Source organism: Candida orthopsilosis (genome assembly GCF_000315875.1).
Source record: "Candida orthopsilosis Co 90-125, chromosome 5 draft sequence".
In the NCBI taxonomy this organism is placed as follows: Eukaryota; Fungi; Ascomycota; class Pichiomycetes; order Serinales; family Debaryomycetaceae; genus Lodderomyces; species Lodderomyces orthopsilosis.
This window is the reverse complement of record NC_018298.1, coordinates 667,439-683,697: the sequence shown is the minus strand read 5'-3', so window position 1 is coordinate 683,697 and position 16,259 is coordinate 667,439. Positions and strand designations below refer to the sequence as shown.

The window sequence follows — 16,259 nt, the reverse complement described above, 5'->3', positions numbered from 1 at the left end:
TACTTTGGCAATGTATCAACAAGGGGAAGCACTCGACCCTTTCGTATATGCAAGTGTGGTTAAATTTGCCACAAAACCATAAAGTTCTGGGCAGTACGTATAAAGTTTCCGCGTAGTTTTAACCTCATACTAAAATTTTTTACGGCCAAAATCCTCATCGAAAAGTTGATGCTCCAGCAAAAAGAGTCGTCTTGATCTTACGATTCACTTTTTAAATGATTCTTCTAATAGACTCATATGATTCATTCACTAATAATTTAGCTCAATTGATCAAAGATACGACCAGTCAAGAGGTAATTATTGTTCACAATGACGCATTTCAACCTAATGAATACGAATCATTTTACACCCAAATCAAACAGTTTTTTCAGTATATAGTAGTAGGACCCGGGCCAGGGCACCCATCTAACGCACAAGATGTTGGAATAATAAGTTGGTTGCTACGCAGAATTGCCGATGACGCCGTTGATATTCCAATTTTGGGAATATGTTTAGGGTTTCAGAGCATCTGTCACGAATTCGGAAACAAGGTTGACAGGTTAAAGCAAGTCAAGCATGGACAAATCTACGATATTTATCCTATTGGAGAAAACAAGTTGTTCTCCGGTGTGAGCAAATTTCCCAGTGTGAGATATCACTCGTTGTTTGTCGATGTAAAAACATTAAATGAAGAGATAGAACCTTTAGCCTACTGTGTTGAGCAGGACAGATATGGCGTGAATGATGTCCGAATATTGATGGCAATGAAGCATAGAAATCACCCATTCTATGGTGTACAATACCATCCTGAGTCAATTTGCTCCGAAAGTGGAAAACAGTTGATTCTCAATTTTTCCAAAATTGCTGATGAGTGTAATTCAGTTAACAGAAAGTGTTTGCCAACTTTAGAGGTTGGAGAGTTTAAAGGTCTTAGTAATCATGAAATTCATGAGATAAGTTTAGTAGACGAAAATGCACAGACCTGCCAACTCGACAACATCAATTTTGAGAAAATCAATATGCCAGAGAACATAGCTGCCATTGATGTTTGTGACCACTTTTATCAAAAGGAGAACGAAGCCAACTTTGTCTTGATGAATTCTGCCTCCATCCCAGGCGAATGGTCGATAATTGGATTTCCCATCCCTGGTGAAAGTGATGTGATTACTCATTCGATTGATAACATGGATCAGATTCTGTTGTCAAAGTATCAATCCGATGAGAAGGAGAAAATCAGGGTTGATGGGCATGATGGTGCTTGGAAATACGTTGCAAATGCAATGCAAAAACAGTACATTCCAAGAAATGTAATTAAACTGAGGATACAAGACTATCCTGATAGGGAGATTCCATTCTTTGCCGGATACATGGGTCTAGTTTCATATGAAGAGGGCCAACACTTGGTGTTTGAAAAGATCACACCGGTTTGTGATGATACACCAGACCTCAAACTTGTATATATTAAACGGTCTGTGATTTTCGATCACGTAACTAAAGAGTGGTTTATTATATCGATAAATGATACTTCAAATTGGACATCTACAATGGCCATTGAGTTGAAAAATGTGACGCCTATAAACATTGACAACATTCCATTCAGTGTCAAAAATCTTGCTCTACAAAAGGATGCGGGTTCCATCAAGTTTGAATTGCCATCACATGACATTTATAAGGAGCAATTTGCTAAATGCCAAGAGTATTTGCACTCAGGTAACTCCTACGAATTGTGTTTGACAACCCAGCTGAAGATATATCTTCCTTCGTATATCAATGCGTGGGATATATACAAAGTCCTCACACTTCGAAAGAACCCGTCTCCATTTTCCTGCTTTATTGACTTTGATGATTGCTGTTTACTTTCATCATCTCCAGAGAGGTTTCTTTCTTGGAAAGATCATGGTGCTGACAAAATTGTAGAGTTGAGGCCAATAAAGGGCACTGTGAGGAATACTCCTGATGTTGATATCACCAAAGCCACGGAAATCCTCAAAACACCTAAAGAAATGGGGGAAAACTTGATGATTGTTGACTTGATAAGACATGATTTGTATCAGTTTACGGATAATGTGAAGGTGTCACAATTGATGGCAGTAGAGGAATATAAAACTGTTTTTCAACTAGTCAGTGTTATACAAGGTATTCTTGATAAACAAAGAGGATTTCATGGAATCGACATTTTGCATAGGTCTCTACCTCCAGGTTCGATGACAGGTGCACCAAAAAAGAGATCCGTACAATTGTTACAAGATATTGAAAGTATGCAAAATAATTCCTTCCCCGGAGGTAGAAGAGGTATATACAGTGGTGTTGTAGGATACTGGTCAATCACTGATGATTCAGATTGGAGTGTCATTATCAGATCTGTTTTCCATTACAAACGAGATTTTGAAAATACAAAAGAGATTAGTCTCTGGCGGATTGGTGCTGGAGGTGCTATAACTGTATTGAGTGAAGAAGTTGGAGAGTGGGATGAAATGAACTTGAAGTTAACTAGCGCTTTACTGGCTTTTAAATAGACATGTATATAGATCTACACTTGCCAGATAGAGAGGGCACAGATTTTTCTAAATCCTGCACATAGTAAAGCACAATTGTTTTATTCTTTTTCGCTGCAATTTTTTTTTTTCTTTCACTTAAGTTTGTCGAAAAGAAAAAAATCTCAGTCATACGTTGAAAGAGCTACAAATTTTACCACTCAGATCTTATCATCAATTGAAAACTCGATTTCATAAACCACTTATCAAGTGATGTCGTTTTTTGGATTTGACCCGACAAAGCCACCTCAGGGTGCTAAAGACGATGAAGTGTATGATTTTGAAAACACCTATGATGGATTGGGCGAACTAGAGGAAGATGATGCATTCAACACAGAGACTTTTGGAACCAGTGTTGCAGAAATTAGGAAAGATTTTGATTTTGGCCATGATCAGCCTAAACAGAGTGCCCACCTTAATGTTTTATCAGTCCCATCTCAAACTCAAAGCTATGCTCAAGCAGCACAGGCCGCACCAGTCAATGATGATGAGTTTATGCAAGAGCTCTGGGGTACTTCAAATGCTCCTACCAAGGTCGAGAGTGAAACCCAAAACCATGGAGCTTCTGCGGGTCAACCAGAGAAGAAGATATTATCATTGGAAGAAATTGAAGCTCAATTAACTGCGATTGACCAATCACAGCAACAACAATCTGGACTTCCACCACAAGGCTTTAATCAACCAGGGCTGTTTCCGCCTCAAGGTTACGGAATTCCAGGCATGATTCCCCCTCCAAATCAATTCAATAGCTATATGTTCGGTGGGTACATGCCACCTCAATACGGCTTTTCCGGTAGGGCACCTCCTCAACAATTACCACCATTACAAGGATTACCTCCACATATTCAGCAACAATACCAGCAACAACCACAACTGCACCCTCAGGTACAGCCTCCACAAGGGTTGCAAAACCAACCTCAACTTCCGACTCAAGTGAATGTACAGGACCAACCACAGGCACAGGCACAGGCACAGGCACAGGCACAGGTACCTGTACCTTCTCGCGAAGAAAGAGGCATCGATCCACCAGTGGTACAGCAAAGACCACAGAAAGTAGACTTGTCCCAATTTCCTGTCTTAGGGAAGGAAGCGTTGCAACAACATCACCATGCTCACCAACAACAAGTTTCGTTGCATCAGCAACAGCAGCAGCAACAACAATCGCAATTGAAACCTCAAAGGCAGTACAACCAACAGCCAAATCATCAGCAATTGCAGGATCTTACTCCAGAACAACAAGCCAAAGCGGCCAAGAGACTTGAAAAAGTGTCGAGGATTATGAAGTATTCTGGAATCATGAACCCGAGGGATAAGGACTTTGTCACTAGATTTCAATTGTCGCATATCGTAACTGAAGATCCTTATAATGAGGATTTCTATGCCCAAGTATACAAAGTCATCCATCCTAAAGTTGTCAATGGTGTTCCTCAGCCAGCACTTGGTCAACAAAACAACTCAATTGCTCAAGCTTATTTGGATCACAGTGGTCATAGGTTAGGTGGACGATTTAAGAGAGCTGATGTTGCGTTACAAAGGATGCAGCAACAAGTGCAAAAGGCTGTTCATGTTGCAAAGGGAAGACCAAAGTTTAATCAATATGCGAAAGAGGGTGCTTTGGGAAAGATTTCATTTGCTAGTGGAAAGAAACCTAGACAACAATTGGAAATCATTAGTAAAGCTGCTGAAAGAGAAAAGAACGAAGTTGCAACTGATGATTTTAAGAAGGAAGATATCAAGAGGTATTCACGTAAAGATATTTTTGCCATCTTGGAAAATATTATTTCAGAATTGATGAATGTAGAAAGTGAATCCAGAGTGTCCCCAAGTGTTGATACAACAAAATTGTGGGAATCTATGAAAGTTCTTGAGCAAGCATCATCGTCAGGTGATGATGAAGCTGAAGTAAATCCATTCATCCAATGTTTGAATTACAACAAGATGTTGAAGATATTGGTTCGTCTATTCAAATTTTTGAACCGTGAACAAATCTTAACAATCACCACCTTGATCATGTCCAATTTGGAGAATTTATCAGTAGTAAAATATGGATCTTATACAACGTACCCTGACAAGAAAGTCCCAGAAAAAGTCTTGAAACTTGTTGATGCATATTCAATGACGTTTTCTAAGATCCTAATTAATGCGGTACTGGAGTTTAAGTTTAACGAGATTATTGGATTGTTGGTCATTTTGATTGAACATAATAACGTATCATTTGTATCAACTACAAAGATAGGTCTCACCATTCTCACGACGTTATTATCGCGTGCCGAGTTGATCATCGGAGAAGGTCAAATTTCAGCAACTGACTTGTCAGAATGGACTTCTTGTTATGATGAATTATTTACGGCATTGGAATCAAGAATTGCTGCTATTTTTCCACCTCATCCGGTCGATGTTGATGATGGATCATCAAAAGAAAATTATATTTGGCAATTTTTGGCCACTTTATCATTGGGCGGTAAATTAAGTCATCAAAGAATTATAGTTGACGAAGTTCGAGATGAAATTTTCGGTGCCATGAATAGAGCAAAAGCAATTGACAATCAAGACTTGGCCAATTTATACAAAAAGCAAAATTTATTAAACAATTTGAACATGTTCCTTGTTGTTATGGGATTAGTTGCTGATGAAAATGATATAAAGGAACTATAGGGCAGACGACGTTTATTAAATCTGTATGTAATATGAAGGTTTATTAGAAATTATTTAAAATGTAATACTTTACGTGATTTAAAACGGAAATTAGCGATTTAACAATTGACTCAGCAAAAAACCTAATCATACTTTCTGGTTTACGCTATTAGTCGATGAACCAACTGTCGAAGCGCCAGATACTTTTCTCTCATCATAATACAAGCTCATAATTGACTCTTCAGCAGAGACCAAAGAACCAGCATCATCATCGTCTTTAAAAGTGACCTTGGGACTTTTCACATCTTTATTCCTTGTAGCAGGTTTATCCCATTTGAAAGCTGGTAGTAGGCTTCCGTTGTACTCCAATTGGGCTAATCGGTTTCGCAACTGTGTATTTTCGGTACGTTGTTGATTTAATTGCAGCTGTAAATGTTTCATAGCTCTTTGTTGTTGCTTCATCTCGTATTTGTGCTTCTCCTGCAATAACATGATTTCCAATTGGTATAAACCAGCATCTTTGGTATCATAAGAATCCTCCACAAGTCCAGCTTGTAGGGGTGTTGTTGTTGATAGTGGTGCAATCTGCGTTCTTCGTGGTTTTGTCGGTGAATCAATAACGCCTTGAACAAAATGAAGACTACTATGCTTGGATTTTCTGTGTGTTCTTTTGTATATCTGGATATCCGTTTCAGTTAATGAAACACTGTCAAATGGGTCTTTAGATGGCGAATTTTGACAAGAAGTTGAAGTACTGAATACTCCATCGAAAGTCAAGTCATCTCCATCTATCTCAACTGAATGATTATTTGAATAAATATCCTCCTCACCGCTAGCTTGTTGGTCAACCTCTGGAGCATCTCGATCATACCCTATACTAATCCTCTCCAAAATTCCACAAGCTGAATCGAGACGAATAGAGTTTTGTATGTGAACTGGTTTCCTCGGGGTGTACATCTCGACAATAGATTCATTTTCAAAATCAATTATAGTGGACAACACTTTTGCTCTTTGTTCCGAATGCGTTCGCAAGCACCGTTGTTGTGGAGCTTGTGATGTTTCAGGAGTTTCAGTCATTTGTCGAATAGGTGTCATGAGATCTCGGCCTTGAAACTCATCATCCCTTGGAGTCAATAATGTAAATGGTTCTTCGCAGAGCAGATACTGTCTATTTAAATCCAAATTTAGCTTTGGTCGACTGGTTTCAAGCTCATTCTTTTCTAATGACTTCTTGGATTGTGATGGTGTGGTTGTTAGTTTCAGTAGTAGGTCTCTGGCGCTTCGTGACTTTTTGATTGAAACCAGTGATTCTTTACTCATCAACGAGTCTTTGCTTCTCCGTCTGAATAACATAAATGATTTAAAACGTGTGGATTGAAGACTCTAATGTGATAAATAGTAGATTCTTTAGCGATATAGGGGTGGTTGATATAGGAACTGATTTTAATTTTGATCTATCCGGTGCTTCCTATCCTGAAGGCAAAAAAATGTTTAGTTTTCTTCCAAGGAATGTTTGAGTATATAAATGTGAGGATTTTCGGAATTCGAAAGTAGTAGCAAACGGAATGATTATGGCTCATACCTCTGCTACAATCATAAAATTTTCCTCTGCAAAACGGGGGATCCTGTCTCTCTCTTTGCGGATTTTGTGTATTTGTATATTTATTCTTTTTTTTGCATTCATTCTTTCCCAATTAGGTAATGGCATTAGACTTTTTTTAAGTAATGATACATTTATTATACTCTTTCAGTGCAATACAATACAGAACAAGGTATGACAAAACCATTGATTTATTGTTCAGTGATTTGTTGAGTTGTTCTGTTGTGGTAAAAACTCATAACTCTTGTGGCTGATACCGGCATATGTGAGTGCAGAGACATATATGAAACATAGAAATGTAGGATCTTGGCATATTCTCTACATATATAGCAACCTTACCCATCAATGACAAATGTTTATCCAAGAAGGAAGAGCTTTGATAAACTGGAGTTTGGATTTAACAAAATTGTTGTTGGCAAAGAGACACCAATACAATGCGGAATCAATTACGCAAAGTACCACAAAAGTGTGTTAGACAATACACTATAATTTTGAAACAATAAAGGGACTAGAATGATAACAATGTAAAATAGCCAATTGAAACCCTCAAACTGAGGAAAATTAATGATATGGTTTTACGAATAAGAACTTTAGTGGCTGAATGTTGGGAATTTTGTGAATCAAGAAAAAATCAAAGGGTAAACAACGAGGTAACACGGACTAAAGTCGCTACTTCAGCAGTTTTGCTTTTATAACAAGTTAATACACATATACCTTCCGACAATGCCATACGTTTGGCCAATGATCATCATCTAATTGTTTATATTTTGTGAAACCGTATGCATCATAGACGCCTCAATGTAATTAGCGGTAAACAGATGTTTGGCTGGCTTCGTCTGTTCGGATACTTCCTGAAGAGCCTGATCAAGCTGGTAACGAAATTCGCATTTCTGCCTCGTGTTTTACTAATCATTCCAATGTCACACGTTATAATTGATAACTCAAGACTTTGTTTTTGAGCGTGTATTGATGGATTTAGTTGTGGCTTTAGATCCTTTTTGTTTTTGTGTCTTTGTTTACAATTTGTCTCGATTTTGTTTTTTGTTACGTAACAAACACACCCGAAAGAACAAAAGAAGAACAAAAGGAAGAAATGAAGACAATGGATAACGCGGGGCGAGTGTTGGAAAAATGTGATGGCTGTCACGCTTTTGCAATGGACGGCTATTTACGAATATCGTAGTAAAGTCAAATGTAGCAAAAAAGGTGGGTAGTTTCTTTCCAGACATTTAGTTTATATGCATTGAATTGATATTTGTAAATAGATCGACGATCAAATGCACTTCGGTTATATAGCACCGCCAAGTATATACGACGGCTGATCTTACCTATCACATAGGTAGTCCTGCTGATCTCTACGAATATATCTAATATGTGCATCGTATGATGTATTTCTCTTAACCCAATTCGCAGCTCTTATTTGATAAAATTGTCTAATGTCAAGAGACGGCGTAAATATGAACTTCAAATCTTGACTTGTGAAAAAGTGTATTAAGTTAGCTTCCACATTGTTAGTTCCTTATAACAGGTCTATTTCTTCTGAACTGAATCGCTTATAAGTATATTGGCGCTCCACAAGTCCAAATGATAAATATTTGTACATAATTTGAACAATACTTTGGGTCATTTCTATACCAATTTTGAGATCTTGAGTTATACTTGGAAAAGCTTGAATATGGTTTTCAATTGAATCCAATAAACCTCATAAACTTGAATTTCGACACTGGCCCATACTAAATGTGGCAACCCTAGAAATCGGCGATTAATTTAGGTTTATTGCTAAAGCAGTAGTGTATCAGTGTCGCGGATCCAGTAAGATCATACATGTCAAACCAATTGCGATTTATGTCACGTGCTCAATTTTCTCACTGTCGTCTCCTCTCCGAAAAAGTTTACTGTTACATAATAACTACCAAGGTGATTGCAAATATTTTATACCCATTGTTTCTATAATAATCATTACAGAGAAATATTATGACAAATAATTAAGCGATAGGTTTTAGGCTCTGTTGCAATAGATACAAGGTACCCCTTTTTCAGAAGCTCTTTCGAAAATTTTTACCACTACACATTTAACAACCAAATTGATCCGTATTATTCATAGCTCAAAAGAAATTGATAATTATTGACAAAGTCGGTTACAAATGATAAGCTCACCACAATCGAATAACCTTAGCAGCTCATCCAGTGTGCTGCTGACGAAGGCCGTTGGCACAACAACCAATGTATCACTCACAAGTCAGTCTGATTTCACCATGCTGGTTCTACCATCGACTCTGCCTCCGGCTCTGAGTATACTGGATAGTAAATTGGCTGAGATGCTGAGTAAAGGAGTCACATCTGAATCACCAGTACTTACACATGGTTACGTTCACGGTCATATACATAAACACAAGAACCATACACATATACATGGTCATATACATAATCACGACCATGACCATCACTACCATGAAACACCAAGTTTTTCGACGCCTGAGCTTTCATCATCAACGCTGCAAAATGGGGTTGTGCCACCGCAGTTTGATACTTTTTGTTCAGAATTTAATAACGTGGCCACGTGCAAAGATGTATTTTGCGATGACTTGGACGACTGCTTCTATTTAACTTGTGATGACAGTAAGCTCATCAATGATGGAGGGTGTTGTGAAGAAATAGGAGGAGATGGTACAGTCTGTTGCACAGATACCAACTGCGTGTCTCCTTTGGAAACACAGAAATGCTGTCAAGATGCTACTTGTGTGCCTATACTCAAAAGTCAAAGGAGCCATGAAACGCCATGTTGCGAACAGTACAATAGAGAGATATCGAAAGATGATAGTTTAGTGTGTTGCGAGGATCCAAGGTGCGGTGAATACAAGGTCTGCCATCTGTCCCCGAATGGAGGCGGCGATTGTCACAGATCAAGTTGTCATCATTCACAGGGTACTTTACCAGAAACGGAAAAAAATAACCTATGTGATTTACAAATTGCCAAGCATCCTCTTTTTGAAGATTTGATCAGTAATGTTCATCAAAATTTGACTTCTCAAGAAAATTTCGTAAATCAACTACAATCAAGTCCTCCTACCAAAAAGACAAAACGAGATTTACTGAATGATTTTGAAATACATTTCCCCCATGAGTGCCATCCAGAAGATGCCAAAGAGTCTAGCTATCATCACCACATACACCAGTCATGTTTCCACACAACCATTCCTAACGATCCTAACTCTGTTTATGACGATGAGAAACTCATGTCTGATTTTGATTTCATTATCAAGTTTAACAACTTCCACGACATGATGTCGAAAAAGGTTGCTCTCACAGAGTCATCAAAACTGGATGGTGCAAACTCACCTTTACAGTATCCATGTCAGTGGGAGCATTGTATCAAGAAATTGAACAACGATAATTTTATGAATCATATAGTTGGGGACCACATAAAACAAGAACATGATTTGGAAAGAGCTACATCGTATCAATGTGAATGGAGCAATTGTAATTACAGTGATGAAAACCTTGACACTTTGCTTCAACACTTGGAATCTCATAAACAGTCTAGTGACAATGAGCCAGCACTCACAACAAATTCTCCAAATGTGTTAACTCCTATGTCAACCACAAGTGTGAATGAAAAATCACCTCCAACTGCCAAGTCACCTGCAACTATGAAGCACGAATTGAACATTACATCTATGTCAATCCTTCCTAAGAAGAAGAAAAGCAGAGACTTCAATCTATCAGCATGTTGTGCACAAGGACCTGAATTCAAATGTCAATGGGAAATTGGAATAGATCAAGATGGTAAGCCTATCCCTTGCAGTGCCACTCACGAATCTCAATGTGATTTACAGCACCATATAATAAACACTCACATAGGATCGGGTAAATCAAAATACAGTTGCAATTGGATAGGATGCGAGAGACACAATGGTAAAATCTTCAACCAAAGACAAAAGCTATACCGTCACATTCACGTACACACAAACTACAAACCTTGTAAATGTACAATCTGTGGTGCTTCATTTGCAGTACAATCAATGCTTGATCAACATCTACGTGTCCACTCTGGGGAAAAGCCATTTCAATGTTCAACTTGTGGGAAAAGATTTGCCACGAGTAGCTCTTTATCAATCCATAATCGTGTGCATACTGGTGAGAAACCGCTCAAATGCAAGTGGCCTGGCTGCAACAAGAGTTTCAGTGAGAGTTCAAATTTGACTAAACATATGAAGATTCATGAAAGAGAGTTTTCTTGCAAAGTATGTGGGAGTACGTTTGCTAAGAGAGTTGATTTTGAGCACCATATTGCATCACATATGGGCCATGATGAAAAAGAGGATCAAACAGAAGCCAATAGAGGTGATTTAAGGACGCGAGTAGAGGCTGTTAAATAGTGTTTATATGAATTGCTTACTATATTATTCGTTCGATAGTGTTGCTATTGTTAGAGGAGACGGGTTATAAAATGTAGTGACCGTGCTTTTTAGAGCTCTCTATCCCAAGTAAAATGGCTCTAGTTATTGTTTTAGGCAGTCATCACTCCATCGCTAGTTTGCAACTTTCGATTCTTCCAGTGGTTGCAGGTCGTGCACCACTCAAAACTTCCCACAATCAAAAATTTTTCACATAAATGTTAAGAGCAAATTGTGTCAAGACTTTTATGTACTTGAAGCACCACCAATGAGACCAACACTTTCCCTTCTAGCACTTCGTGTGAAGCTTCCTAAACCGGAACTTGAAAGATATGCATTTCAGGACCTAAATTCTATATCACATCGTGACTTACCCAATAATGGATTTGGAATCAAGAACTACTACATCACCAAAACGAAATTTCATCATTGGCCAGTATACAAGAAGATTCAAAATACCAAGATAACAACCGAGATCAAACGTGTGCAAGGCGATTTATATCAATTGAAGCAAGATTTACTACAAGCTTATCCTCAATTTGAAATAAGTGTGAATCAAAGTGCAGGAATCGTGAATATTAAAGGTGATGCGACTAAAGAGGTTATCGACCTATTTGAGAAAGAAATAAAGATATAAAGGAACCCCCGATATGTACATAGTGTTAATAATGAATAATGAAATTCAGAAACAGTGATGATTAATCATTTAATAATAGCTCTATGCAGACTATGTTAATAAAACTCTCTACTTTAAACTTGGCTCGTACTAGAGTTTCCATTTTCAGATGAGGGCGTGCTATACTCCGATCCACTACCACCAAATGCGATTTGTCTTATTGAAACCATCCATGGATCGTTTAATAACTCAGCAGCACTTGGTCTTTTTGCAGGATCATGGACAAGGCATCGCGATATAAATCTTCTTCCTTCTTCACTCAATTGATCTGGTGATGGCAATGGTGGTTTGTGTCCGGCGGCGATATGATACATAATAGCCCATTCGTTATCTAGATTTGCCCATGGTCTACGACCCGTTGCCATTTCCAAGACACAGCATCCCAATGACCAAATATCAACGACCCCACTACGATCAGTAGAGGAACCAGTTATCACCTCAGGTGACATATACATCGGAGTACCAGTCATAGAATTCAAGCTCTGATTATCAGTACCGGTGACTGGACGCATAGATTTTGTTGAAACTCTAGTCCTACCACTGTTTGCAATGACTTTGGCAGCACCGAAATCAACGAATTTGATAACTCCATTATGATCTAGTAAAATGTTTTCTGGCTTGATATCCCTATGCACCACTCCCGACTGATGTAGGTAAGCTACACCTTCCAACATTTGCAACGTGTAAACTTGAATCACCATTTCATCCTCAATACGTCCATGAGTCAAAAGACCTGCAAGTGACCCACCTTCGCAAAACTCCATGAAAATGTAGACCTTGTCACGGTGTACTTCAACACCAAAGTATTGTACAACATTTGGATGATTCAACATCTCCAACACTGTCATTTCCTCTTTAATCTGCGGCACAAGACTCTTGATTGATTGACTATCATGAAATCTAATCTCTTTCACTGCCATTACACCTCCAGTATCCAAGTTTACTGCAGCAAATACTTGACCAAAAGTACCACCACCAATATATTTGCCTTTCTGCCACCTGATCGAAACACTTGAAAATGATGATGCCAATAATGTAACAAATTGGTACTCCAGATCACTCTTGTCAATCACTTTACCCACTGATTGGTATTCATTCAGAAGCTCGGATCTATACTGTTCAATCTCGGCAATTTGTTGCATCACTTCTTCATGATACAACTCAAACGCATAATCATCATTTTGTGAATTTGCAATATTCTGTCTCTGAGAAGTCCATTTCAACAATTTGTTCTTTTCAGCTTCACTAGACCTTGCTCCCATGATATCGAAATGAGAAATAAGCAAAGACATGCATCTTGCAACTTTAACTTTCAATGTGCTGAACTGATCCTCATTTAAGAATAGTATATTGAAACCACGTGTCATGTCCATAGAAAACTCTAATGCTAAAACACACCATCTAAATGTCTTTCTATCAGTGGGGATACAATCATCACAAATAAAACTAACCCAATCTATAGCCAACTGCATCAATTTCATAATCACTGCCGATTTTCGAGAAGAGTCTAGATTCCGAGCCGCATTTTTTCCATAATCACGAGCGAAGACAAAGTAATTGTTGATAACAGTTTGGTAATCGCCTGTTGCTTTCAATTGTCTGAACTTACTCAGAACAGTCTTTACTGAGTCTAAAACCGACAAACTCATCCGGAAGAATGCTTTATTTGTCTTTGTCAATTCATAATGAACTTTTGCCAATGAGCATCGTTGTTCAATCGGCTTTATACCACCCCCTACAACTAACACATCACTAACAAGATCCAAAAACTTGTCACGAACAGTGTGTAGTTCAAAACAGGGAACTTTAGAAATGAGCGCCAATTGACCATTTTTCAACTCTGTGGTGGGTACAGACTCAACATTGACATTGAAAACTGTACCTTCCCAAACAATTGGCTTCATTGGACAAAGAGCTAAAATATATCCAAATTTCAGGGGATCCTCCACGTTCTCGGCAGTAACGTTCCACGAGCTCTGAAGCAAATGCAGTAACTCAGTAAAATTTGATTGTTTTGTACTTGGATCTAAACCAACATATGATCCATTTATTATTTTCAAAATTTCCTGCTCGTTTCCCGCTAGATCAGGACTAGCAAAAAAATAAGTTCCCTGAGACTCTATTGTGTTTGTATACACCAAGAAATGGTCGGTGGTTCTCAACACATCTAGCAAGATCTTGGTATTGTTTTGGTGAGGTTGATCTGGCAATTCAAACACCAACGAATTTGTGAAAGATCTGGATATATCCCCAGTAAATCTGGCCAATTTACGACGTATTTGACCAAAATTGCCCAATGTTGAACTGTACCATCGGATAAGATCTTGTGTAGATTCGGTATGTGGAGGAGACCTAATGGAGTGGTTAAAGTATGCTAAAAGTCGATGGTTCAATCGCAGTGTCAATAATGCAATTTCTTCGGCGACGACAGCACCTCCTCCATCGATGTAATTACCCAACGATTGCAAAAACAACCACACCTCTTCTAGCTCCTCCGGCTCCTTGAACGTTCTGAAACTATTTTGCGACCTGGAGCTATCCAATAGCTTCTTGTTGAACAATACTAGAAAGTACCGAATGCACCTGAGAATTACCCCGTCGAAGTCGGTAACTTCACCATCAAACAAATCACTTAGAAGCCATATTTTCTGGGGGTCTGGTTCTTTATACTGTTGGACACCCAGTTTTATCTCCAATGCTATAGTGATATAAGATTGGAAATCGTCTAGCATTTGATCAATCATCATCAAGGTGGGATTTTGTAACTTCATTGCATACCCCAATCTAACGTTTATGATTTCTTTGATCAACTTCATAGGTATAATACAAATCTGAATCAAATCGTGGAGATAATCCGGTAGCTTCATTATTTCAAACATATTTCCCAATCGAATATATGTGTCTTTGGATTTGATCATCCATGGTGATAATGGCTTGAATATACGCTTTTTGAATATTGTATGCACATCCTTTTCCTTCATCAATCTCTCTGCAAGTGACTTATTATCTTCGTCAAAAATCTCTTTGACAATTTTGCTATTTGATAAAGAAGAGTTCCTGCTTGGCGCCTCCACAGGTGATTTGGTGATATCCAATTCGTCATTACCAATCCAGATCCTCAAGGATTGTGTCTCTCTTTTGATTGCATCTGTTATAGATAGCCAAGCGGTCAATGCATCAACTCTGTTTTGAAACTCTTCACTTCGACAAGCCGGTTTGTCATTGCGCATCTCTTCCAAAGTTCTCCAAAGATTACATGCCTCATCGTACCTATCTAAAATTGTCTTGACCTGTTCTCGAATGGGATTCCCTATCGAGTCATCATAGTTCACCTCAAACAGCATAATATCCTCAATCAACTGCTCTACCAATGTTCGTCTATACGCCACAATCTTTCTCTGATCGTCCTCAGTCCTGTTGAATATCTTGGCTCTAATTCCAAACCAAATGTTCTCTTTGAATGTCGAGTGTACATAACTCTCAAGTGGATTATCTGGATTATGGGTATTTATAATTTTGGTCTTTTCCGATCGGACAACATCTCCTGTCAACACTGAGGTCAACATAGACTGCCAGTCCAATCTTTCAACCACTGCAGGATCATCCGTAGTGTCAGTTCTGAGATTCGAAATTTTTTTAAGATTGAGACTGGAGTTTTTCATCAAGGAAAGGGCCATACTATAATCAATTTGATACTTATCATCATCAATCGCAGCCAACAATGTTGCATTGTCCCCGTTATTAGATGCTGAATCATACCCCTCGTCGTCATCTTCATCGTCCATCGAATCTTTGCTTTCTTCATCCGCTCCTGTTATACCCTTGGTGTAGTAATCGTCTGCAAATTGGTTCTTTAGTTTCCGCAAATATGTCTTTTCTTGTGCCAAGTACTGCGAGGCAATTGGTTGCAGTTGTGTCTTGGTCAATGAGCTTGATCTCGTTCTCACAACTGAATTGCTAGGCGATCTGCTGACTGCTGCTGGGCTATGAGCACTTATGGCATGTGCTTTCTTAGTGTTATTTGGGGAAGTAGTACTTGGAAAATGTACTTTATTGCCAGTAGCAGCCACTTGTCTTGATGTTCCGTTATTGTATCCAGAACTTAGAGATCTTTTGGCATGCAGTTCCTTTGTTGTAACCGGCATACTACCATTTACTGTTTGCGAGCGAATCAACGATGGTTGTCTCCTCACATGCAGTGCTGATGAGGTTGTCGAGTTGCCACTAAAAGAGCCTCTACCCTTGGAAATGGAACCTTGGTGATCAGAATTCTCAGATCTAGTTTCGAAATCAGCATAATGAGCCAGTTGAGTAGTGTGTTGCTGAGGTTGAGATTCTCCGTGTTGATGTTGCGCAATGTCCTGGGTGGGATCTTGGTGCTCCTTATCAGCAAAACTTGTTACATTATTGTTCGACATGATGAGCCATACGTATTTCGT

The 16,259-nt window shown here is 38.6% G+C and overlaps 6 protein-coding genes across 6 annotated transcripts; 4 read left to right on the top strand and 2 right to left on the bottom strand. All coding sequences in view use genetic code 12, as the record gives it.

Moving 5' to 3' along the window:
• Window positions 1-215: 215 nt before the first annotated feature.
• CORT_0E03140 (Abz1 protein) lies at window positions 216-2,495 on the top strand (the record flags this gene model as incomplete). The annotated part of the gene is made up of 1 exon (XM_003869985.1): window positions 216-2,495. The coding sequence occupies one exon, from the start codon at window positions 216-218 to the stop codon at window positions 2,493-2,495; it is 2,280 nt and encodes a 759-aa protein (XP_003870034.1).
• Window positions 2,496-2,726: 231 nt separating this feature from the next.
• Window positions 2,727-5,168, top strand: CORT_0E03130 (hypothetical protein; the record flags this gene model as incomplete). Its single annotated transcript, XM_003869984.1, has 1 exon — window positions 2,727-5,168. One exon carries the CDS (start codon window positions 2,727-2,729, stop codon window positions 5,166-5,168), a length of 2,442 nt encoding a protein of 813 aa, XP_003870033.1.
• Window positions 5,169-5,294: 126 nt separating this feature from the next.
• On the bottom strand, window positions 5,295-6,500 carry CORT_0E03120 (hypothetical protein; the record flags this gene model as incomplete). Its single annotated transcript, XM_003869983.1, has 1 exon — window positions 5,295-6,500. The coding sequence occupies one exon, from the start codon at window positions 6,498-6,500 to the stop codon at window positions 5,295-5,297; it is 1,206 nt and encodes a 401-aa protein (XP_003870032.1).
• Window positions 6,501-8,891: 2,391 nt separating this feature from the next.
• CORT_0E03110 (Csr1 transcription factor) lies at window positions 8,892-11,126 on the top strand (the record flags this gene model as incomplete). The annotated part of the gene is made up of 1 exon (XM_003869982.1): window positions 8,892-11,126. One exon carries the CDS (start codon window positions 8,892-8,894, stop codon window positions 11,124-11,126), a length of 2,235 nt encoding a protein of 744 aa, XP_003870031.1.
• Window positions 11,127-11,412: 286 nt separating this feature from the next.
• On the top strand, window positions 11,413-11,781 carry CORT_0E03100 (Img2 protein; the record flags this gene model as incomplete). The annotated part of the gene is made up of 1 exon (XM_003869981.1): window positions 11,413-11,781. One exon carries the CDS (start codon window positions 11,413-11,415, stop codon window positions 11,779-11,781), a length of 369 nt encoding a protein of 122 aa, XP_003870030.1.
• A 113-nt stretch (window positions 11,782-11,894) lies between these two features.
• On the bottom strand, window positions 11,895-16,238 carry CORT_0E03090 (Ssk2 protein; the record flags this gene model as incomplete). The annotated part of the gene is made up of 1 exon (XM_003869980.1): window positions 11,895-16,238. One exon carries the CDS (start codon window positions 16,236-16,238, stop codon window positions 11,895-11,897), a length of 4,344 nt encoding a protein of 1,447 aa, XP_003870029.1.
• Between the last annotated feature and the right edge of the window lie 21 nt (window positions 16,239-16,259).